Below are 26,025 nucleotides of genomic sequence, written 5' to 3' on the forward strand. Positions count from 1 at the left end.
CGGAATCCCCCATTCCGGATGCCGTTGCCTGTGCCCAATCGATCGCGGCCGCCCGTAATGCCTACACAGCGCTTTGTTTACATGACTTGAGAAGAAAGTCCAGATCGCGAAGGCGCAAGTGACGGCGCAGGAAGCCTCCCGAGGAACGTGCGCAGACAGAAGAAAGAGGCAGTTCAAAAGCCCCTGAAATAGCCACCCGACCGGTTCTTCTCTTTTTCCGCGCGCTGCTTGGGCAAACTTGGGCATCGTTCTGCGCGCCTCCGTTACGCACATGAGAAAATCGGGTTGGAGACGTCGCAGGCACATTGTGCTTAGCTTTGTGGCCAGACAAAATGCCACACGTCCCGGCTAAAGGTCAGCCGCCGTCCTCCCAGCCGTGGATACTTAGTTTGCTCTTTCCTACTTTGCTTAACAAACGTGCTTCAAGCTCTCTCGTACAACGTAGCTTCCCGCCACCTCTGCGCAACGGCGTGTTCAAATTTATGCCACCGTATTTTGCACGACCCAGTGCATGCTTATTCATAAATTCTTCTGTGTTCAAGGGGGCTTATTCCGAGGCAAGTGTGCACAAGACTGCAGCCTTGTTTAAAATAGCAAACTGCACTAATATCTTAAGGTTACAGTTGTAATACCGTGGGGCGAGGCCTGTTTAACACAGCGGGGCTTGGTTCAGACATAAGATAGGAAGGGCTGGGCCAATTCGAAATTGTAAATGGAAGAAAAGGTGGCTTGACTTAAACGGAAGCCAGGACAGTGTAGTGCTTAGTGCAGACCAAGATGCTCCCTGAGTGACCTTGACTCGCTCTGCCCTTTCCTTTGATCTTACCTCGCGCGATTGATGTGCGGCTAAAATTGGGGAACGTTTGCCACCTTGACCTCCTTGGAAGAGATATATAAATGCAATAAATACATTTCCACTAATGTAGAGCCAAAAAGCGTGTAGTTGCCCCCGAGTTCAGGCTTTGAGTACATGTGCAGGCTCATGAATAGGCTAAGTGTACGTCGCGTCATTATTGAAATATAGGAGAAAAGGCTGCCTCCCCATCAGATGCTCTGCAGCTTGTTTAGGGGAGACCTGAAACGGGCAGGGAGCTAGAGATGGGCAAACTATGTATGGTCTTGTTTTGATTACAGAGGAGGGCCTTCACTGATTAACGCGAAAGCCCCGCTGGGTTAGCGCCATTCCCCCCCTGACATTCGCCATCCACGTCCGCTTGCTCTACGGCTCCGACCCGCCTGCCGTGCAGCTGACGGCGGGCCTGTGGTTTATGCAGTGGAAAGTGGCCGGCTGCCAAAAGGAGCAGGAGGTGGAAAGAGGAAAGGCGCCAACAGGGAACTCGTGTGCGCTCGCGGCATTCGCTCTCCTTCCTGGCTCGCTGGAGCCCGGCTGGGGCTTACTCTCTGGTTATTTTTCCTCCTTGCACCCTTTTTCGTGCCCTGGTTGGCAAGAAAGGCGCCTTCGCCACCTTGAATGGCGGGAAAGAGAGGCCGCCAACGCGCTCGGCATGGTTTCTCCGGACCCTCCTTCCCGGGGAGGCGAAGCGCAAAGCGCTGCGGCTGCTTCCCCTGGCCGCGGGCACCAGGTTTGTTGAGTTTGCGAAGGCAGGAGCGTGCGAGCAAAAGTTTGTTCCTGCGCCCGCCTCCAGTGGCTGCCAAGAGTCTGTTGCCGTTGCGAGGGCGATGCAAGCGGTTCCCTTTTTGAAAAGAGAGAGAATGAGAACGGGGAGGGCAGAGGAGAATCCAACAGCCAAGCAGGGCGCTGCGTGAATGCATTTGCCTCCCACCCAATGATGTGGAGTTGCGGCGGCTGCCAGTGGTGCCCGGAGAACTGGGTGTTCAGCCAGACACGCCGAGCGCCGGGGCCGCTTTTTTCTTTTCCTTTCGAGTCTGCTCTGTAACATGAGCGCAGCAGCTTGATGGGGGGGGGGGGGAGAGGAGGCTCCTCTCGGCAGCGGACACCGAGCAGGTTTTGCAGCGAAACCCCGCCGTGCAGCTCCCCCCTTTTCCTCCCAGGCGAGCTTGACGGATTTGTCAGCCGGACACCTCCGGGGAGGAAATTCCGCGTGGCCTCTTTGGCGCTCGGAGCCTGCCTGCTGCTGCTGCTGCTGCCTTAGGTCACATTCTCGCGCAGCCAGCGAGCTCGCCTCGCTCGGCAGGAGGCGCGGCGCGATCCCCACCCCGGGGAGGAGGTTTTGCTTTCCGTCGCGGGCTGGTACGGTCGGAAGCTGCTGCAGCTATGGCAGCCTCTAGCAACTCTGGCCGAGGTGCTGGGCATGTGCTAGCAGCATATAAACGAGGTGGAGGGGGTGTGCTCTCCAAAGTAGCATGCGGGAGGGGGAGGCACCGAGGACAGCTTTTTAATCAAGTTTTTTTTTTGGGGGGGGAAATCGTGACATATGTGCGGTTCTGTTATTTTCTGTTGTCTCCTGCCTTACGTCCCCTCCGCCCCCCTTCTATGTATAAAGCAAAAGAGTGTTACATAACGGGGAGATTCCCGAAGGTAGAAGGAGACTTGCGGGGACTCGGAAAAGCAAAGTGTCAAGCCCTGAATCGCTCCACGGAGGCGGAGAAACAGCCAGGGAGGTGGTTTATTTAATTTTCAGGACGAATTAGATAAAACTGCGGTCTTTGGTCCAACACTCTAGTGTAGCCGGAATCTCAGCTAAAGCATACACACCAATTCAACGTACTGATTTTTTGGGGGATGGGGTGGGAAATAATCGCAATAAACACTAACACGGCCTACCCGCCCTCGTTATGCCCAAACCCCACTTCTTTTTGACAGTGTCTCTAAGCGTGACTTTCTCAGACGCTTGTGCATTTTAATTTACACTATGCATTATATATGCCGCCTTTTATTAGCATGTCAAGGCAGGCGGTTAATACCTAGAGCTAACAAGTAGTCCTGAACAGCCCCGATTCTGCGTGCACTTTCTGGGGACTAGGCCTCGTAAAATGCAAGCGGGACTTGGGTCTGTCTTTATTTCGGTGCGGGGGGGGGCACTCATTTTCAGCTTGAGGGTCCCACCTGAAGGAGCCTTCCGGGGCCGGCGGTGGGCGAGGCCAGAGGCGGCGTTGGCTCCATGGATGTTACGGCAGCCTACATTCTAACCGCGCAAGAGTCAAAAGGTTTCTGTGTTCTATTTCTCTATAAAGTGCGTCAAGGCAAGCGAAGAGGCATTACAGTATCTTCGGCCAAGGACACATTCAAACCAGACAAAAGCGCTCCGAAGGGTTTGTGGGGGCAGGGCCAGTGGGGTTTGGCCTAAGCAGAGTGGGCTTCCGGTCCCCCATCCTTGTTTTACTGGACCTCTTGGGATTTACCTTCAGGTAAAAGGGTAAAGGAAGGTTTGGGTAGTTACAGGGTAAACCAGTGCATGTCTACTCTAGTCCCAATGCGTTAACTGGGGATTACTCCCGGGTAAACGAGTAGTGGGTAGGATTGCAGCCTTGAGCGCATTTCTTTGATTTCACAGGGACTTGCGGGTAAAGCTTGCTCTGGACCGTAGATCCAAATGCTCAGACTTAACTGAGCTGTGGATCCATTGCTCCGTAAGCGGAGTGGTTGCCGCTTCCAGGCTCACAGCCACAAAGCAGAAAGAGCTGCTGCTTTGCCAGCAACGTCTCCTCCTGGAGCCCGAAGGGTTAAAAGTCTGTTGCTTGTTGCAATGAAATTATGGCTGGCAGTGGCGCCGCTGTTTGTTCAACAGACCTCCACTTTTAAACAGTTCACAAAAAGTTCATCAGGGCGGCGGTGATTATAAACAACGTATGTATGCGCTGGGAAGCGCGACCCTGAAAACGAGCAGAAACGAGCAAACATCTCGCCTCGCCCACTTCCCGGGAAGGGATCGCGCGCGCTCGGTTGTACTTTTTGCACAGAACCGGCTCAGGCGCTGCGCGCTCCCGGCTACTGCAACTCTTCTCCCGGCCTCCGAAAAGGCCTTTCTCTCCCAGCCCGCGGATGCCGCCTCCCTTTCGCCTCGTGTCGCTGGGATGCAGCGGCGACACTCCAAAGGGGAATTTGGCAACTTCTTCTGTTGCAAAAGCTCCGCGGCAGACCTTAAGCAATCCCAGCCTCGCTCTGGGCCCCTTCTGTGCAAACACCTTTGCCCGGGGCGAGTTTCGCGGCGTGGACTAGCAAAGAGAGATGGTTGTCTTGCAGCAGAAGGCAACATAGTTTTCTTTTTCTCCTTGTTTTGTTGTTTTATTTTTAAATACGCACTGTAGCGCTTTGGGAGCTATCATAATTTGGGCCGATTATTTGGCAATTTGCTTTTGACCTTCCTCTCTTCCCAGTTTAGGAAACTTTTGCATTCAGGGCGTAGCTTCGCTTGCATATCTGCCTTTGGAAGCCAACGGCTCCCCCTCCCCACACAGCGCCCCAAGTATCTGGGGTTGACTCAGATCGCGCTCCTGGGGTCGACTTTTGCAGATCTCAGAAGCACCAGTCGATGGCAACCACCGATACATTTCCCCGCGAGGAAACCCAGAGCCTTAGCTCAGTTCCAGCCTATAAAAAGCAAGATTAGGCTCCCGGGCATGTCTTCTGCTTTTCAGAAAAGGGGTGGGGGAAAGGGGAGAGGGAGCGGCGTCCCCTCCCTCCGTGCAGACAGCCCTATCTCTTTGGACTTTGTGTCCCCTCCATTCCTTACAGATGAGGCGGCGCTCTGGGCGGCTACTAACCGTATGTAAAACTCTCAATCATTCTCCAGGCTGCGGCTGCTCCATTTGAAAACATTACGAGCCGTGCATCTGGAAAACACTAAATCTGGTCAGCAAAACCCGTCTTTCCCCTGGAACAACAACTTTTGAATGATAGGGCGATATTTCGTCCTAGCCTTTACTGGGGCGGTGGGGGGGGGGTGCGAGGAGAAGGAAGGAGAGGAGAAGGGGCCAGCTCCTCTTCCTTGACAGCAATTGGGGTCAGCTCTTTCAAGCTAGCTGCTGCGCAGGGAGGGAGGGGACGGTGCCATTTCAGTAAAATATGTTCCGTGCGTGGGGATCTGCACAAAAGGCTTCTTCAAGGAGCTGGGAGGGGTTACAAGAAGGGCTCATGAAATGCTTGAGAGAACACAGGGCTTTCCTTGGCGCTTATACGGAGGTCCTCCTCTGATCGTGGTTGGAGCATTTGTGCGCAAACGCAACCTAGGTTTTGCCTCCGCTCCGGTTTTAAGGGTTAATTCGTCTGTTTTGGAGCACAGGGGCTTTTAAACTGCGAGGCGTGCGTGCGTGCGTGCCGCTCTCCACTGGCCTCTGCGTGGATAGGTCCGACCAGACCCCGGGGCTCCTTCACCGTTTACTCTCGGGTAATCCCACTGGGCTTGGTTGAGCCACAGGGGTTGAAGGGCTGCGGCAGTAGAGCCCGATCCTAATCGCATACTTATATTGGATAGTGGGTTAGTTTCAGTGGTGCTGTATCCCCAAGTTATTAACCGTGTGTAGGATGGCCCCTTATTAGGAATACACAGGTTAAGGTCTCCATCCGTTCCGCGCTATCCTAAACGCGTTTAGCTTAGAAATGGGTCCCGATTTGTGCAGAACGACTTCCTCGGTGGTAGCTACGTTAAGGATTGCGCCCTAGTACGTCTCCGTTTAAAAAACCGAAAAAGCCCCGGAAGCCTCCCTTCTCTGCAGAAAAGCAATTTAGCGCAGCGCGTCCCGCGTTCGCCGTTCCTCCCCTAGGCGAGGCATTTTGTGCCTGCGCGCACTTTCCCCTCCCCTCCCTCCTTTTTGGTGAGAGGAAGAGCTGAAGGGGTATCCTGTGCATTAAAGGCTCCCCCTACTTATTAACCCAGCATTTAACAGCGGGATGCAGGCTGAAGCTCAGTCAAAAGAAACGACTGAACCTCCAAAGAGCAATTAAAATCCGGCACTGGAATAAATCACGCGCCGCGATAATCGTGTTAATAAAACGCAGCTTGTCCTGACACTTCACTCATGCAGCAAACTAGAATTTAATGCGGGCGGAGATGGCGCGTTCGGGAGGGAAGAAAGGCAGGCGAGGCCCTTCTGTTGCTGGACGCGAAAATCCGGTTGCCTTTCACCTGCCTTCCCTGCTGCACGCAGCGCCGATCCTTTCGGACTGCTAATGCTTCTCCAGTGAGCCCGCTAATGATTTCTTTCCCTGGAGTGAGCAGGCGTCATTGAATTACTGAAAGCACTCAAAGCAGCAGCGGCGGCGGCGCAACAACAGCAGCTCCAATGGTGGAAGCCACCAGGGTTGGGTTACTTAATCAAATCAAGGGCTGGGGATCTCACCAACCTACTTAATGTTTTTTTCTCTCCCCTTAACCCTTTTCTGGGCTGGGAGACGAACTTCTAGGAAAATGGTTACCCTATTAAAAATAGGAGCTCTTGTTTGTCTCTGGCCTTCTACTTCAGCTTGTTTTCACAGATAGAAAGGCTAGAAACTTCATTTGAAGTGGAAACTGACATTTGACACCTTGCTTTTTTGCTTTCTTTAAAAGTGAATGTTAGGATATCACTCTGTGCCTTCAGTCTGGCTCCGTTCCCACTCCCAGGCTATGTTTTCATATTTGGATTTCCTCCTTGCTAAAGTTATCTCTTCAAACACAACCCAGTTCTTTTGTGCACTGGGTAAGATCCCGCCAGTGTTGAACCCTGCTTTGTGAATAAATGAAAACCTGCGGGAATTTGTCCTGCTTAATTTTGGTTGGATCTTCCCCATTATTTGGATTTAAAGTTTCACTGAAAGTTATTTCAACACAATGGGGACAATCAGGCTAAAAAGTACATTTAGTGACACTAGGTACCATTGATTTCAGAGGGTTGGGGTGTCACAATTGCCGCTTGATCACACACACACTGGTTGTGCTACACGTGGAAAAGAAAATCCACTGAAAAGAAAATGATATATTGCTACTTACGAAGGGTTAAACACACACAGACAGAATTATGCTGCCAAAGTCGAGTACTCTTACATCCTGTAGAAGTTATGCAGGTGCTCAACACTCCCAGTGAATTTATTTATTTATTGCATTTATTTCCTAGCTTTCCCCCCAAGGAGCTCAAGGTGGTATATACATGGTTCTCTCTCTCTCTTCATTTAATCTGCACAACAACCCTGTGAGATAGGTTAGGATAAGAAAGTGAGTGCCCAAGGTCACTCAGTGAGCTTCATGGCCAAGTGGGGATTTGAACATAGGTTTCCCATTCAGACAATCTCACCACAACAATGCACCAGACTCTATGTGAAATCAATAGGATGCAAAAGCTTTTGGGTGGGTTTTTGCTGGTCCTGTTTCCTTACTAAGTTTTATGGGTATATTGTTGTGTGTGTGTATGTGTTTTTGTTTTTGCAAAAGTCTCTTATTTTTTTGTATGCCACCTTAAGCAATTTTAATCAGTAGTGTGGTAACTAAACGCTATAATGTCCCAGTTGGTTTTCATTTGCTTGTCTGTGTGCACCATGAATTCCTGAGATGTAATTCGCTTGAGTATCAAGCAAATATCTCTGGCTTCATTACAAGTAAGGTGTGCTTTGCTGATGGGTGTGTAATTGTTTTTATTTCGAATTAAACTCAATGGGAGTAACATTCTTTCCCTGTCCTGCACAACGTTAGATTTATAGCGTTTCTGACCAGTGCATTCCCTCAACTTCCTACTTTTTGTTACATGTGTTTTAACTCTGGCTGCTCACGACCTTGTACCAAGCCTATATTCCTTGTTAATTATCTTGAGGCAGACCGGTGATTCCACTATGATGTCTGCCCTTCCTCCGCGGTCAATCTTCTCAACTTCTTTTTTTTCTTTCCCACCAATTAGATTATACACACGTGTGAAGAAAAGCCTCTGTTTTAAGGTGAAGTCATGCTTTCTGCAACTCCCCTGTATGGCAACGTTCATAGCTGGATGAGCAATGAGAGAGTCCGTATGTGTGGGATTAACGAAGAGAGGTAAATATTTTAAGTTTCAGGAAAGTTAAACCACGCGGTGTTTCTGGAGAAGGGGGTTTCAGCGTTAATTTGTCTTAGTGTATAGCTTTTTAATAGCTTGCATAGCGATAACTCATGGAGAGCTCTTTTATGAGACAAGAGTTGGAGACGAGAGATGTTATGGGCGCAGACTCTCCCTTCGTGTACTGTTTTAACAATCAGTGTTGCTCAGGAAACCAGAAGGGGGCTTATAAAAGATTAGCTCCCAAAGTCACCTCTTCCTCATATATTACATACATTCTCTCCCAATCTTCAGTGTATTTACTGGAAAGCAAACGTCTGTGATTTTTAATGAAACTTATTTCATGGCATGCGTGCTTAAGGTTGTCCCTGTAAGTTTATTATTTTATATTTGTGAAAAAGACAAGAACAACATGGATTCAGGTTTTTAATTTTAATTGGTCCACATTACATGGCCTGCAACTTAAGATAATTTGTCCAGCAATTAGATATTTCTATAACTTTCCATAAATTAGCACAAAGGTCAGAGTTTGGCCCCAGTTCAGAAACCATTCGTCATTCTTCATTGAAATGAATGGGGCAAGTTAGTCATGATTAATCTAAGCCACATTCGCTGCAACGAGACTGAAGCAGGGCTAACTTTCTCTGGATTGGGGCCTTGTAAAAGCATACCAAACACAGTTTTTTAAAGAGACTTTACAAAATAGTGGACAATACTATAATTCTTTACTTCTAATTATTAAAATGAAGCAAGCACACTGTGTTTGCAAGTACTTTTGGTCAGACTTGCACCCTATAGAAAATAAAATCAGGACAGCATTGGGTCATTTAATAACTTTCTCTGATTGTTTGAAAACAGCATGCGAAAATTATGAGTTCCGAGACACTGAGGGGGAATGCCATGGCTGTGTATATTGTTATCAAATGTCAAAGGAAGGAGGTGCACATGAGCAAAATGCTATTGTTCTGTTTCTATCCAATTGCATCCTGTGGCTATTCCAGTAGGTGTGGGTTGTAACAATAATGTGGGTGTTGCTATTACTTTAAAAATTGATAGTGCCACCACTTTAAATATCCTTCTGGGTAATGATGAAACTTCCCTTCTGCTGTATGTCAGCAATTGTGTCCCTGGGATTTGAAAGTTGGCACTGAGGTGCATTCTTTTATCTGTGTTTTCTGTGATAACAAGTCCCTGAGCTGCTACGCTGCTAACACACAGATGTATGGTTCCTTCTTCAGCACTGAACAGCTGACATTTGTATGATATTAGAAGTGTGTGGGTTTTTCCTGTCTCTGTATATGTGTGTGTGTGTGTGTGTGTGTATATATATATCTGTATATAAATGATACTATACAGGGTTGTTTGTTTCTAAAGAAAGAAAGAAAGAGTATTTACTACCATAACAAAACAAATTCCTTCCAGTAGCACCTTAAAGACCAACTAAGTCAGTTCTTGGTATGAGCTTTCGTGTGCATGCACACTTCTTCAGATACCAAGTGTGCATGCACACGAAAGCTCATACCAAGAACTGACTTAGTTGGTCTTTAAGGTGCTACTGGAAGGAATTTGTTTTGTTTTGACTATGGCAGACCAACACGGCTACCTATCTGTAACTATTTACTACCATGTATTGCTTTAGCAAAACTCCTTAACTGGAAATAAAGTCCAAAAACATTTTTTCATCCCTGAACTCTATAGAGAGAGAAAAAGCCCAATTAGAGGGCAAATCTGTTAATTTTCTTCTGCACTGATGTATTGATAAAGGTATTTTAATAGAAACACTGCAGTCAGATCAAAATGTCAAACCATTAACGTTGTGTCTGTAAGTCACTTTTTAAAAATATCTCTTGAAAATAGGAAAATCCCAGTTAATGATGGAGATGCTTCGAAAAGCAGGTTGGAATTAAGGGAAGAAAATCACCTGAACCACAGTGTGGTAAGAAACTGATAGTTCCGTTTGATGACAAAAGGTTTTTCTCTGGATTTTTGTGCTATGGCTTCAGTTTCAAATAACTATTTGGGACTAATGAAAGTTGCTTCTAACCAGAGGTGGCATTCAAATATCAGGTTACGGTTGCATCCTTTTGTATATATTTCTAGTATCTGAGTCTTAAGCATTTTTTTACTTCGTCATATGCTTAGTAGCACATCATGAACGCTCTCAGTCATGATTGCTCTAAATAACATCGCTTGGCATATTTCAATTAGCCTTCTGAGAATTTCAGTGACTGACAGCTGGTAGCCTTGGGTGGACAGAATGGGGTGTGTGAGCCTTTGCTATAGTTTCAGTGTCTAGAGAGGAACCACCTAAAGATGATCCTAAAGATGTCACAGGCTCCTTGAAAGAATGGTGGGATATAAATATAATAAAACTGTAACAACTAGAACAAGTACAATCTGCAGTTGGGGGCTGGCTGAGTGCCTAGGAATGAGATTTGAGAGAGAGTGCCCCAGGGCCAATGCTTTTATTCTAGAAAAAAAGGTGTTGGGGCTGTGTACCCCTGAGTACCCCTGGGAAAAAGCACTGCCCAGGGCTGTTGTTTTTTCTTGGGGCTTTGAAGGACTGTGGAGCCAAGGCCTTTGCCTGCTTTCTCTGTAGTGTGTTTTGCTTCTTAGAATTGGGTAGCCTACCTTCTCTCATCTTGTCTAGGAGCAAACATTTGGAAAAGAGGAGAGACCAGTGTTTCTGTTTCTTCCTCTTCCTCCTCTTCTTCTTCTTCTTTCAACTTATACACCACCCTATACCCTGTAATACAACTACATTACGTGATCTTGCTTTCTCCTTTCCCGCAAGCTCCTCTTTGTTCATATGAGGATGCTGCGAAAGGCAGCAGTTTAGCTCCTCTGCTGGCCTATAAAAGTTATTAACAGTACAATGCTATATGTGTCTACTTGGAAGTCAGCCCCATTGAGTTCAATGGGACTTTCTCCCAGGTAAGTATATATAATATTGCAGCCTAAATATCACTTATTTTGGCTATCAATAAGCAGAGGAACGGAAGTAAAAAAAGACTCAATGTCATTGTTTGATTTAAATGATTTTTGGAATATAAATAACTTTGCATCTGAGGGACCTCCCCTCCCTCCGTAAGCATACCTTATGAAATGTCCCTAGTAGGAAACGAGTACACCCATGGTTCTGGAAATCAATTTTTTTTAACGGGACAGTTGGTTGAGTAGCAAAGATTTTAGGATATTATCCTAAAATCCATGTAGATGTTTTGCTAAGTATGAAAGGATCTAGAGACCTATTAAACTAATCTTACTGAAAAAATAAGAATCAAACTTGGCAGGTCTCAGACTCCACAGACAGAAGAATGAAGCAGGCAAAAATTTTAAAATTTGATTTACTTTATTCCTCTGCATTTATCAGTTTAATCAGCCCACGTTAGTTTTTCACAATAAAAACAATGTATTTGCTTCCTTTTGTTTCCCGCAATGTTTTTTTTTAAAGTACCTGTAGCCTTGAATAGTACTTGACTAAATGCCAAAGTCACCTCTCTCTTATTTCACAAAGGTGGATGCCACGGCAGTGCATCGCATTGACAGCCTTGCAGCTCTGAGCATGGACCGGTCTGGACTTATGCGGGAAGGGCTTAGAGTCCCCAGCAGTATTGTCTATTCCAGTTTATGTGGACTTGGCTCAGACAAGCCCCGGGACGCTACAAGTGCTATTGCTGGCCTTGGATTTGCTCCTGAAAGAAATCCAGAGATGCAGTTCAAGTCTAATCCCACTGAAGCAATTGAAAATGCAGCTGGAAAACCCCCAAATGGCTTCAGTGCTATGTACAAAACGCCACCTGGAATACAAAAAAGTTCGCTTCCAACTGGGGAGACCTTAGGCTTGGACAGAAGCTCAAGTGACAAACCGAGTCCTCTCAATGTCAATGGTGCTAGTTACCTAAGGCTACCCTGGGTAAATCCTTACATGGAGGGTGCTATTTATCCTTTTCTCGAATCACCAAATAAGTATTCGTTGAACATGTATAAGGCCTTGCTACCTCAGCAGTCCAATTACAGCTTGCCACAGCATCTGACCTACTCGCCCGTATGTACAAATGGTGAACGTTTTTTATACTTGCCACCTTCTCATTATGTTGCTCCCCACATTCCATCATCGTTAGCTTCACCAATGAGGATCTCTGCTGCAACCGCAGCTCCAGCTATTCCCCCTCTAGGACACTGTCCAGAAAAGAGCTTGTCTTGGAAGATGGGAGTCGGCCCCGGAACTCCTGTGGACTCTCATGCCTATCCACATATCCAGAATAGCAAGCCTCCCAGAGTCCCATCTGCAAAGCCAGCGGCTAATAATATGCCAACAGACCCCACTGTTCTCTTGTCTCATTCACCGAGACCATCACCTAGAGTTCACCTCCCTCCGCAGGTTGGGGATGCTTACTCAGAGTTTCAGAAACACTTTTCCAGGATTTCGACGTCTCCTTCTTCAGTTACACTCCCAAAGCCATACGTGAATGTAAGCAATGAGTTTCCTCAAAGAGTCTCCGGGGGGAAAGCTCCTAAAACACACGACACAGGCGAAATCTCTCAGCAGCCTACAGTGCATGCAAGGAAAACAGGTCACGACAGGAAGGACAGCAGATCCCCTCCACTGTTAGAAAAACAACAAACTGTTACCAAAGAGATTATAGACAAACCATTGGATTTGTCATCAAAAGTTGTTGACATGGAGACAACCAAATCTGATCATGTTAAGAAAATGGCGCCAACTGTGCTGGTTCATAGCAGGGCCGGAAGTGGCTTGGTTTTACCTGGAGGTGATCTTCCAAAAGAAACCATTTCTCCTGGAAGTGGTTGCCCTGTCTATAGACCTGAAATAATCAGCACGGCGCCTTCCTCCTGGGTTGTTCCTGGTCCAGGTCCCAATGAAGATAACGGTGGTAAAAACATGCAGTTGAAAAACAAAGCATTGGACTGGGTGACGCCACAACAGCGGAGTTCCTCTTGCCCTAGGATGGGGGGTACAGAAGCAGTTGTCAGTAATATTTCAGGGTCTGTATCCAGCGGAGGTCGCCCAGCATCTGCTTCTCCTGCTCCAAATGCCAATGTTGATTGCCCTAAGACGACTAGCTCAGTAGAGACCACTGCATCTGTCATACAGCACATAGGACAACCTTTAGCAGCAGTGTCTTCAAAGCATAGTAATAAGGCAGCTAAATGCAATAATCCAGAACCTATCTTCAAAGCAAATGAGAACACCCTTGCACCAACTTCCATATTTTTCCCTCCGAATGATGCATTCCGATCTCCACCATTGCCCTATCCGAGAAGCTATCTCCCATATCCAGTTCCAGAAGGCTTAGCTATAGGCCCTTTGTCTCTACATGGGAAAGGACCTGTATATCCTCACCCTGTTCTGTTACCCAATGGGAGTCTTTTCCCTGGACATCTAGCTCCCAAACCTACCATTCCATACAGCCTGCCAGCCAGCAGAGGTGAGTTCATGACCTACCAGGATGCTTTGGGTATGGGTATGGTACACCCAATGCTGTTACCCCATACAGCTTTGGAGCTGAAAGATGAGAAATCGGAAAGGAGGTCTAGATCGCATGAACGGCTCCGTTATGAAGACCCTGCCTTGAGAAACCGATTGCCCGAGATGCTGGAAACCAGCACAAAACTACATTTTGAAGTACCTGCAGACAGAAACGCGAAATTGCACCAAAGTTCAAGTCATGGTAAAAATACTACCAAAAGTGACAAGCACCTGTTTGCAGAACCAAGAGAGGAGCAAGATGTGAAAGGTGAAACGAACCTGATGAAACCTAGCTTTCCTGTTGAAAGCAGTAATCAAGCAAGTGACCCCACAAAGCACAAGGTAGAACAAGGCTTCCCCCACAGAGATTTCATTGTGATGAGGGAAGACTGTGGGAGAAGCAATTTCCATGAAGTTTATAACTTCAAGCAAGCCCAGAGCCCACACCCATCAATGTTCAACTTAAGGAAAGAGGACCTTTCCTTGAGCCAGAATAGGGAGAGGTTAACGGTTCCCACTTCCTCTGTGTTCTTGGAGGCTGCTCACGGAAACGATGGCCTAGCTATGTCCTTTTGCAAAATGCCAGATGATGCTAAACAGCTTTGTATGGGAAACACGCAGTCAAGTATGGAAGTCAGTCAGGCATACGCCAAAGAGGGAATTGAGGGCGCGGAACCTAATGACGGCAAATTCCTGAAACCTAAGCCATCTAACCTGGCAAAGAGAATCGCAAACTCTGCTGGTTACGTAGGTGATCGATTCAAGTGTGTTACGACAGAACTGTATGCAGATTCTAGCCAACTTAGTCGAGAACAGCGGGCTCTGCAGGTGAGTTCTGAGGCTTAACTACCAAAGCAGTTTTTAAAAAAACACAGTTCACAGTTGAGAATGAAATATGTACAACTCTATAAGTCTATCTTGAACTTAACTAGCAGTGGTAATCTTGTGTATATTCGGGTTCTGCTATGAAGCCAGGGGTATTGGAGCGTTAATAGATAAGAATTATATGTAGTTAATTGGTGTAACAAATAATTTAATCTCATAAGCATAACATGTAGTAGTGAAAGGAAGCTGAAGAATGCATGACATGTTTGTTTTTAAAGGTAGTTTGCTATAGCTTGCCTGTGTTTGGCTAGCACTATTAAGAACCAAAGGAAAGGCAGAAGTTCTGATGATTATTTCATACAGGACATTTGATTAAAAAGGAGTAGCAGCCATATGTTAGCGGGTTTAATGCAACTTCTTTACCAAGCAGAAATGTAGCTTAAAGGAATAGAAGCTGTAGTGAATTTGACGTTGAATGATGCCAAGTATTGTAGGTTATTTTTTAGATTTGTGAAAGAATGAGTTAAGCCAAATTGTTTTGCGTTGTTAAAAAAAGAAAGAATTAGTTGATGCTTATAAAAATGGATGAAATTATCTAAAATTTAAATGATCCATTGAGTGCCCATTTTAATTACATAGATGGAAGGATTACAAGAGGACAGTATTTTATGTCTACCTGCTGCTTACTGTGAGGTCAGTTCTTCAAATTTTTATTACTAGAATCTTGCATAAACCTTTGAGTTAAAATTTCATTTCCAAGTACACAAAGGGAAGTTGTGGGCCATGGTCGTCTTTATTCATTGTACAGTTTATGTTTTGTTTCTTTGTTATACCTCTCAAAAGACAATGCTTTTTAATACATATATATATATATATATATATATATATATATATATATATATATATATATAGTTATTTACTTTTATATATGGAAGAACTGTATATTATTTGTGTATAGATACTACATGCCTTGCATATTGAACATATGGCATTTTAAAACTTTATATAGAATTGTGTGTATCTCAAAACTTTGGGTTTGAGGAGATATTTTCTTTTGGAAATACTTTTCATAGAACGTAAGGTAAATGAAGTAGCTCTTATTGTGAGGTGTCTTTTTCCCCCATATCAATTCTCTTTCTAGCGTGCAATGATGCGCTTCTCAGAGTTGGAGATGAAAGAGAGAGAAGGCCACGTAGCAACCAAAGACCCGGAGGTCTGCAGATTCAACCAAGCAGACTGGGAAAACTTGAAAGGAAATAATGAAAAGAAACCTAAGTCTGTCACTTTGGAAGATGCCATTGCCGGGCAAAATGACAATGACAGATGTAAGCAAAGTTTTATATGCCTTTTTGAAATTTCTGTGTGCCTCCTGTAGTCATTTAGAGCAAAACATGACGATGCCATTACAGTGGTACCTCGGGTGACATATGCTTCAGGTTACAGGCTCCGCTAACCCAGAAATATTACCTCGGGTTAAGAACTTTGTTTCAGGATGAGAACAGAACACTGTGGCGGCGGTGCGGCAGCAGCAGGAGGTCCCATTAGCTAAAGTGGTGCTTTAGGTTAAGAACAGTTTCAGGTTAAGAACGGACCTCCGGAACGAATTAAGTACTTAATCCGAGGTACCACTGTACGTAGATGTTAAAGCATTCAGCTCCAAATAGCTGCTGCACAGTCATAGCAATACCTACTGGGTGATATACAACATTAGTCATAGAGTAGACCATTTGATAACAGTAGATGTCAGTGGGTCTTTTCTGAATATGACTAATGTTGCATATCGCCCACTAAGTTTCCCTTGACAAGAAGTGAAAACAAGTTTCTTTCATGTAAACATTTGTCAACTGCAGCTCGTCGTTTGTGTAGCTTAAAAGTTGCGTCGGTCTTAGTGTGGGTTCTCTGTTGTCTTAAGCAGGGAGAAAGGAAGACAGGTAATGGGAGGGTTGAGTTAAGTCATATAATCAGAAAACCTTCCATTTAGTTATTTGAAGAGTTTGAACATTAACATTGTGTGTGTGTTTTTGCTTTTTTTGCAGAAAGCCACTGCAATGTGGTGATCTGTATTGTGTAGTAGAAGCCTGCCCTCTCCCTCCATATCAGCAAACTGTTCTGTGCACAAATTTTCCATTCATAGGCTTGTCAACTTCCATCAGACCAGTAAAGAATAAAACTATGCCATGAATCAACAGGGCCAGCTGGTGTGGCAGCACCGTGGTTCTGAACTCCTGCTAGCACTGCTGCTTGCTGCTTACCAGGGTGGTGTGGGAGCTGGGCAGTGGTGAGGCCAACGCAGCCTGGCCATACTGGTGGAGCCAATCTAGTGCCCCAACAGCTGCCTTTTATCTTTTAAAATTGGGGGTTGTTTGTTCTTGATTTGGGCTGTATTTTTCCCACCATTAGAATGGAAGAAGTGCCTGCTAATTTCTAGTGATTTCAGCAGCAGTAAGTGTGCAATGAACAAAAAGATTGGAGGGTTTGTCGCCTCAGTGTATCCAAACCTCTTCAGATGTGATAACCTATTACTTCTCCCTTCCCACAAACTTGCTAATAGAAAAATGGGTGTTCTTTAGAGTGTGTGTAACTTTGTGGGGGCTGGTCTGCCATGGCTGGTAAACTGAGTCAATAAGAGATGTTAATTACAAGTTGCTATCTCATAATGGGTTGGCCACAAATTCATATATTCATCTATAAAATCCAGATCTACAGGCAATGATTTGCGTGCTTCCATTGACGTGCAACCTCGCATTGCGGTGACCTGAGAGTGCCTGGGGAAAGGGGGCAGGCAGGAACGTAACCCCTGTGTAAACCAGTTGTTGCCTGTATTTGATAAACACTGTTAATCCAGCACAGAACAAGGTTGGGGAGCACTTGGCTAGGCTAAGACTCTTGAAGAGAGTCTTCTCTTCTCAGCTGTGCTCAGCAGAGTTCAGGTAGTTGAAGAAGGCATCCTAGGCTTCCTTCTGAACCTGGAGACCTGATGCTCCATTCTGCTTGCTCCTCCTCCTCCTCCTCTTTGTGGCTTCCTTCAGTTTCAGTAACTGCTTGTGTTTCAGTGCACTCCCCATGAGCCCTGAAAACTCAAAAGTGCTGTTCAGTTAAAAGGAAAGCAGTTACAGTCTGTGTCTATTCCCCCAGCTGATACAGTGGGTGGAGGGGCAATTCATACACATCCTCATCAAGCAGTAGAAGAGCTGTCTTTTTCAAAGGCAGCTGGAGCCCAAGAAACTAATGGTGTAAGGAAGGAAGGGAAGGACAAATCAGGGTTTGAATAAAAGAAGGGAGGAGACAAAAAGGTCTCTCAACATGGAGGTTGATTGGGTGCATATCATGCTGCAGGGAGGCAAACATATGTTTTGTGAAGGGAGCACCATGTTGCTGTGATCGTGCGGATGTGAAGACTAATTCTGTTGCAATGGGTTATCTAGGAACACGATTCAGGTTATTTACTCCACTGCAACTGTTCTTCTATGCATGCAAGTGTCAAGCTTTATGTAAGATCGACCGTAACTTGACACTTTACGTTATCCAGCAGTGGCATTTTTTTCTTCCAAGTTGACATTTACTCCTTGCTATGATGCCTCATTCTTCAAGGCTCCATTGTTTTCAAAGGCACTGAAATCTTTGGGATGTTGTTGTTACTAAAATTATTTATTATTATTGACAACACCAACAACATTTCAAAGATTTCAGTTGTTGCTATTATTATTATTTATTATTGGGTTTTTTTTGTTTTTTAAAAGATTTCAGTTGTTGCTATTATTATTATTTATTATTGGGTTTTTTTGTTTTTTAAAAAAAGGAGCGGCCAAAACAAAATCAGAGTGGAATTCAAATCCAATGAACACCAGGCAGTATAAACAGTTTTTACAGCCTGCCTAAAACTAGGGAGCGAGTGCCACCAATTGGACGCACCAATCTATTTTTTTTTTTTTTAATAATATTTATTAAAATTTTCCAATTAATTACAAATTAATAAAACATCCAATTTCAAATCTTTTTCCAATTACATCCTTTCAGGACTTCCCCTTCCCTCCCCCCCTTGTATTCCAAATCTCTCAAATAATCTCAACAAGTTCTTCTCCTCAATTCAAACTTGTTATCCTTAACCCAATTTTTTTTTTTAAAAAAAACAACAACATTATTTTCCATTCCCCTAAAATCGGCTTATTCCCACCACGAGTTCCCCACTTTAAAATACCATATAGATGTATATAGCCTAAATAAAACATAGTTTACGCCTTTAAGGATTCCACATTTCCCACCCCCCCTTTTCCCGGTTGCGTTCCCAATGTTCCTCAATGTCCGATATTTCCACGTCTCTCTAAATCATAGTCCTTTGCCAGTCCTCTTTAATTTCGAATGTCCAATCATGGAAGGATTCTGTCTCAAAGAGAGGCCCATTTTTTCCATCCAGATTTTTATATCCAGGAGTGAAAAACTCCAAATTATAATCCTTAAGCTTGTCAAATCTGGATGTCCCAAATGTCCCCACTTTTGACTTGGTCCAATTCTTGTTATTTTGTTGTTCTTATTGATCAGACTCCTCTTTCTATTTCTTTCTGTCCCTGTTTTCCTGCACAAATGTCCTAATTCCAAAAGTTAGTTCCTTTACAGAGGCTTGTTATTCAGAAACAAAACATTACGTCAAGTTCCTTTCATTCCACAACAGATGATTCCATTGTCTTCTTCGATGTAGTGGCCTCTGTAGTCATAATAATGTTCCATTTCTGCAGTTTCCCAGGAGATAAACAGTTCAGTTCCAATTTCCAGCTAAAACTTGTAATATCCCTCGGCTCCTCTAGGTGGATTGCAAAAACTGAGTTCTCTTCCAGATCGCATCCATTAGCCCTAGTAACTTTGTAATCCATATTTAAAACAATTTGTATCCAATTTATAACAAATATAACCAGCAAAGTCCTTGTAACATAGTCTCTGTCTTATTTTCCGCTTTGACAGCTCTTTGACAGCTGTCAAAACTTGCCTTTCTCCTCTCCAAACTCCGTCATCGATCGCTCCCGGGGTTCCAGGGGGGGTTGTTTTTAAGTCCGAATTCTACTTTCCTCCTCCAGCTCAATCTCATATTCTTCACTCGTGAGGTTAAAAACTTGCCAAAATGATGTTACTCCGATCTTAGTTATCAGATCCTTTGCTTTGACCCTTCTACAATGGAGGGGGTGGCTGACTTCCTTTTTTGCGCCTCCCCCGCTCGCTCCGAAATTTTTAAAATTTTTGTCCCTCTTTTTAATCCAAGTTCCAATTACTTACAGGTTGTTCTTTTAGGTCCGAATTTTCAAAGGAAGAAGCCAGCGCTCTCCGCCGAATGGCATGCGGCTTCGCACGGCAGGGATAGCAGAGGACTCAAAACACCACGCTTCTCCCCGGCACCCGATCCGTAGCCTTTAAAAAGGCTCCTTCACGAGTCGGGAGGGCGCTGACGGTGTCAGCCGAGTCTCCATGTCCACGGCCCCCGTGGCCGTGGTTTTTAAGGGTCCCCGCATCGCCGGTGCGGTAGGACCCAGCCCCTGCCGTGCAGGCTCCCTCCGGAGCTCGGAGGGAGTCCGCCATTCGGCGATGGCGCCGACCCGGAAGTCCTGGACGCACCAATCTAGCCTCTCTTGAGGATGGAACGTACAACAGGGTCCCTGAAAATGAAATTGGGCATTGTATGTTTTCTGCTATTTTCATTTGCTTTTGCAAAAGGTGAGAGGGGTGGAGTAGCTGCACTTTTAGGTTTGCTGTGAACTAACAGGATTTTATCAGTTCTTTAAAATTTGCTGTATTTAGAACACCTGTGTGCAAGAAGCAAATAGTTGATAAAATGGATTACACTATGTCTTGGAGCCAGATTACATATTGCTGTTGCCAGGGGATTGGCATCCTGTGGCAAGGTTTTAATTTCCTGCGGCTATTAGATTCAGCTGTACTCACTGCATCAATCAGGGCCATCAGGAGAATCTTCCTGCTTCTGCTCCACGCAATTGGTGGCCATTGAAGGGGGAAGGTCAGGACAACTCACTACCTGATTATCTTGATGCGCATAGTAAATACTATCAAATGTTATCTCTGCAGGGAGGCAAAGGTGCCATAGGGTTGTTGATCCCCACAGTGACTGTCCTATATAGCTCTGTTCTTAACTTCAATGTAATGTGATTAACTTCAAGTTACTTTGATGTGGCAGTTTGTGATATTTGTTTATGTGTGGACTGATAAGGTGTTTACAAAATAAAAGTTTTGTGCACATCACAGGGCTTAGCTTTGCAAAAAAGTTTCAACACACAAAGCCTGGGATCTTGTCAATTCTGTTCTGCTTAGGCCTTAGGGAATAGACATACAGTGATACCTCAGAAGTTGAACAGAATCTGTTCCGGAAGTCTGTTCGACTTCCAATACGTTCGAAAAGCACGGCTTCTGATTGGCTGCAGGAAGCTCCTGCAGCCAACCGGAAGCTGCAGAAGCCACATTGGACATTCGGGTTCCAAAGAACATTTGCAAACCAGAACACTTACTTCTTGGGTTTGTGGCGTTCGGGAGCCAAAACGTTTGACTCACAAGGAATTCGTGAACCAAGGTACGACTGTATTGATTTCAGCAAAATGAAAAAATGAGACTACTGTAGACTAAGCTGTCTGAAGGTGGTAAAGGAAGGCTGATTGCATAAAGTTTTTTAAAATTAATAAACGTATTAAAACCAATGTGGTAGACGAGATGTTTAAAAGTGCATTTTTCTTTGATGTGGTGATGTCTATGGTTACTATGCCTGCAAAGCACGGAAAGTTTTCACAGCATCACTACAAAAGTTTGCCACATCTATTCACTTTTTGCTCCTTGCAACAGCAGCTAGTAAAGACAGCTAAGCAGAAAGCCTTTAGCGCTAGGTTTTTGGTACTTCAGGGCATTTTGAACCTAAGCACCTGACATTCATCATGCCAATTGGCATAAGTACCTGATGTGGTCAGAAAGTTTTCAGGTTCAGCTTTTCCCATGGAGAGTTGCTGTTATTCAGTTGATCAGTGTCTTACATCTAATGTTACCACGTTTATGAGAGCCTTAAATCTGGATAACATTTTGATCTTTAGTAGCATAGCTGGGAGCTTAACAAAACATTGCAGTGTGGAGTATTCCTATTCAGGATTCCAGCCAGCCATGTCTCTCCCAAAGGTCTCCATTCTGCCTGCTACCCAATTTTCTGCCCCTCGCCAGACATTCATTGTTTTGTGGCCATTGAGCAAGCTCTGTCCTTGTTGGGCTGTTTTGGGTGGTTTTTCATTCCCTTCCTCCCCCGCCCCCTAAATATTTTTGTTGTATGTCCACACACCTTGGGGCTTCCACAAGCCTTTTGATACCTCCCTCTTGTGTGTGGATGGTGGTTCTTTTGGCTACATAAAGATGGGTCCTGAGAGTTCACTATTCTTATGTACAATGTGACTTGGAAAAAGGGTTTACACATACAACAGAATGGATTGTACACAGACTATAGTGAGGTGAGGTTTCTTTTTTGAAGGTTTTTCTATGTGTAAAAAGGCCCTCAAATACAACGGTCTACAATTAGAAAACTATAAAGGCCAGTGAGATTCTTTCTCTCTACTATGTTAGTTTTTTTCCTGGCAGGAATTTTTTCCTGTGAGGTGGGGGCATTTACAAATGGTAACCTCACTTGCCATCTGAAGTGCTATATTATAGTCCACTTTACCACTTAATTCTGCTGCCTCTTACCTTCTGGACTGGTAGATTTCTTTGCTTTGCTTTTTTCGTTTGTAGATCTGAGATTGGACAGAATGTTCTCAGGCCCTTATGGGAACTGTTAGCTGTCTCCTTTCGGGCTCTTGCATACCTATGGCAAACTTTTATTATTATTATTATTATTTTTAAAAAACCCAAGTTAAAAATAAAAAATCCTGGTAAAAAGCATTCTTTTCTCCACCTTTCCCACCCCAACTACCAGCAAAACAAAGTTAGATGTGATAGTAAAAGACTGAGTACTGGTGATTTTCCTTATCTCTGACCGAAGTGGAATTAGCTGAGGCCATGAAAGGCTTTGGCATGTCTTAAGTTCTCCAAGGGAAGGTTCTTGCCAAAGCAGGAAGTCTGTGGAGAAGTAAGATGCCCCATTGGTTCTCAGTGCTGCTAATTACCTGAACACAGGTGGTCCTTTTCCCTCCGTTTGTGGGCCCACTGCATACATGCAGCCACGTGAGTGATTAGTGAGTGGGGTGGAGAACCTATGAGGTCCAGGTGGTTTTTTAAAAAACTCCATAGGAACCCTTTTTTCAGTGCAGAGTTGTGCTGGCAGAGTAAACCTTTTGGGGAGCCACTTGCTCAAGCATCTTCCAACTAGGATTAGATAGTGCTAGAGGCCAGCCACTTGGGTCACTGCAGCAGACCTGAAATGGTGAGAGGAAACGTCTAGGCTAGGAAGAGATTGCATGTCTGCAACTGTCTGTACTTCCCTTCCTTACAGCAAGAGTAGTTGGGCTACTGTGAATTTATATGAGTGGAGTCTTTTGTGGTGTCCATATGGAACTGCCACACTCAGGCAGAGTCTCATTCAAGCAAGCAAAATGCTGGGGAGGTAGAAGCATCTGCCTGCTCAAGTGCAGCCTAGAACATGCCTAATATAGTGGAAGGAAGGCTGTAACACTTGCCGGCAGTTTGAGTCAAGTTTCTGCAATGCCCAACTCCTAGGTCTGGTTGCTAAGTTTAAATGGTCTGAATAAAAGCAGTGGCTCTCATAGGATTGGTCAAAGTATTAATTTCTGTTTTCTAGATTCATCCTTAATAATCAGTTAATTATTTTCATTCTCATAAGTGAGCTCTGAGTGTTTTTTCTGGTGCAGTGGTGCAAAACAAATTACAGCAATGTTCATTGTGCTGCCTGCAGATGGATTGGTGCAAATTTATTTCATTTTAAATAATATTTATCCATGCATCGACATGTACTGAAGCGGACTTAGAACTGAGGCACAGAGAGAAAGTTTCCTAAAACCAATGATTCATCTGACCTCCAGGATATTTCCACTGCATTTAAAAATGTGTAGCAATTCTCTACTGGTGAATTACATAATTTTTTTTTTGGGGGGGGTAGAGGGGCAAATGGTGTCAGGTACATCCAACCTGAAAATGCGAAAACCAAAATGAGAGGCAAGCGTCTGTATTCTTTTCCAGGGAGTTTAAAAATCAGGAGGACCGGGGAGAGCCATAGCAAAAACTGCTTTGTTGCCAAGGAGACTTGTAAACGTTGCTATGGAGAGCTTCTTTGCCACAAATGTGATAAATTATGGGATGTGTTCAGCAGAGGAATGATTTAAGCAGCCTGGTATATGGATCCATTTGAAATGGGCATGGTGGCTTAATAGTGTTAAAAGGAAGTGTCATTCGTTCTTTGAGAAATACTATAATTTTTAGGCATCCTGACCCTTTTTAAGGCTTTAGCTGCTGCAGCATGACCACTGTTCTGCACCAAAGAAACCTAAAGTGGGACAACTAGTGGAACAATGAATCTTCCCCGCAGGCCATGTAGCAAATGCAGTGAGATCCATAACCCTTTTCCTATTTGTTTTAGAAAGTAGAGTGCTGAAGTATAGGATGATTCCTAAACTACCTGTCTGCTGCAAGAAACAAATTAACCAATTAAAAAGCTCTTGCAAGCACCAAGTACTCATTTGCAGAGGAAGCTCTGGCTGGGTCTCTGCAAGATTCACTGCTGTGGACTTGCCTCCTTCCAATCAGCCTCTGCTGATTGGCATGTGATCCTCTTGATTCTCTGCTTCAGATGTCATTGGATCTTTCAATCATTCCCCATGCAGAAATTCAGCAGCATTACTCAGGCTCAAGAGGAGGCTACCAATTGCATCTTTGCAAGAGTTGCTACTCTAAGCTGGCTCTTCTGGCCAAGAAGCACCCCTGGCTTCATGACTCTGTTGAGACAAAGGCATAGTTTCCACTGAGGGGGATAATTGTTACTCCTACCTTCAACCTCTAAAGAAGTAAACATTTTTCAGGTGTAAGGGTGATGTATATCAACCTTAATTCAGGAGATAAGTGTTGTTCAACTACCAGAATGTAAGAAAACATTGGAGTAGATTATTTTAAAATGCACTTGTTGTTTAAAATGAATTTATGAACAGTGGGTATAATGTACGACAAGCAGAAGAGAAATGCTTATATCTGTCAGGCTGTTAGGAATTATATTGAGAATGAATCCGTAGCATGTTGGAGATATCTGGGTTCCTCAAGCCAAACTTCTTTATTTTTCACCCAAGAATTTAGGAGATTTGGGTGAGTGGGTGGGGACTAAATTATGATCTCTACATTTGACATTGTGCTTCAGATATTTTCCATTCATTCTACAATAAGTTCAACCTGCCTAGGAATATTTTTCCAGGGCTGTCCTTCTTTTTCTGCTGCTTTATAAGGTTCATGAGGAAGAGACATACACAGAAGTTGTTCATTCTTTTGGGAGGAACAGACTTAATTCAGTGCTTCTCCATTGCTCTGACAGACACTTTTCATTTTTCTCATTTTGGGAAGATCAAGGCCATTTTGGGGAGATTGCTCAGAATGAACAAGACTGTTAAGCACAATGAAAATGCAAAGTGACAAACATTTATTTGTCTTGCATCTTTGCCAGTGATAAAAAAGCCAAATCCATGATTTGTTGTGGAGGAAGAAATAAACAAAGGTGGAAACATCCTGCATGTGGCAGAACTATAGGATAGCTGATAGTTTGTATTCCTTCATGTAGGGCTCGGAATAGGGATATATTACTCTGTCAATTTCGATTTCTTATTTTTCCAATCTTAAATTCTGTTTGGCCAATTTCTGTTGTCATTCATGTGTTTTTTTTAATTTGCAAGAAATAAGTTATCTTACTATACATATTTTTTGCAAGCACTTTCCCCCAATGTAATACATTTTTAATGTTATCTTCACTAACGTAAGCATTTTTGTTTGTGCTTTCTCAATACACATTTTTGTATGCATATTTTGGTTGGAGGGCTGCACTGTAAAATTCAGAAAAGCATGAAATTTGATGAGTAGGTGTGCTTTGGTTTTCATGTGGATTCAGGAAGTGAAAATTAGTTTCAAACCAAACAAATTTCTCCCCTATCCCTAGACCTGGGTAATATATTTATTATACCTATTCGATAGATAAGACGTGACTTTCAGTGCATACTCTAAAGTAAACCCAATTGAGTTCAATGGGGCTTACTTCTAGGTAAGTGTCATAGGATTGCAGTTTGGGTCCCGTTTATTTCCAGTGCAGGTAAGAGTGCATGTGAATGGTGTATAGTCCTAGGGTATTTACTCTGGTGTAAGTTTCCCTGAGAAGTAACTTCCATTAAATTCAGACCCATAGGAATGTAGTCTAAGTTGGGCTTAGCTGTGACTACCATAGGCTGGCTTTTGCCAATTGTGATATACTTTTGGATGAGGACACTGGATAATTTTAGAGTCTGGGTGGTCTAATAACATTTCCTAAAGAAGTTCCCCAGGTCAGAATTAAACTGAAGAAAGGAAACGTGTCTGCTACCACGTTTGAAGAAGATAAAGGACTTCATTTTTATAATGAAGTGAACTTGCTTGTTTGCTGTTCACATATACTTTAAAGGTTAAGGTAAAGGTACCCCTGGCCATTAGGTCCAGTCGTGAATAACTCTGGGGTTGCAGCGCTTATCTTGCTCTAAGCAGAGGGAGCCGGTGTTTGTCCACAGACAGCTTCCGGGTCATGTGGCCAGCATGACTAAGCTGCTTCTGGCGAAACTAGAGCAGCGCATGGAAACACTGTT

General features: G+C 44.3%; 1 protein-coding gene across 9 annotated transcripts in view; it reads left to right on the top strand.

Moving 5' to 3' along the window:
• Positions 1 to 26,025, top strand: part of BCOR (BCL6 corepressor) — a 98,259-nt gene that overhangs the window by 33,420 nt on the left and 38,814 nt on the right. For 5 of the 9 annotated variants that reach the window (XM_081858852.1, XM_081858849.1, XM_081858856.1 and 2 more), the window contains exons 2-6: positions 7,789 to 7,919; positions 9,778 to 9,856; positions 11,438 to 14,242; positions 14,879 to 14,932; positions 15,381 to 15,564. In XM_081858852.1, the coding sequence (XP_081714978.1) occupies positions 7,834 to 7,919; positions 9,778 to 9,856; positions 11,438 to 14,242; positions 14,879 to 14,932; positions 15,381 to 15,564 (3,208 nt within the window). In that variant the 5' untranslated portion in view covers positions 7,789 to 7,833. Of the gene's footprint in view, positions 355 to 1,441; positions 1,584 to 4,688; positions 4,775 to 7,788; positions 7,920 to 9,777; positions 9,857 to 11,437; positions 14,243 to 14,878; positions 14,933 to 15,380; positions 15,565 to 26,025 lie in introns of those variants that run through there. The other 4 variants (XM_081858854.1, XM_081858853.1, XM_081858851.1 and 1 more) reach the window with 4 other exon arrangements.

This window comes from Podarcis erhardii, assembly GCF_964252035.2.
Source record: "Podarcis erhardii genome assembly, chromosome: 4".
In the NCBI taxonomy this organism is placed as follows: domain Eukaryota; kingdom Metazoa; phylum Chordata; class Lepidosauria; order Squamata; family Lacertidae; genus Podarcis; species Podarcis erhardii.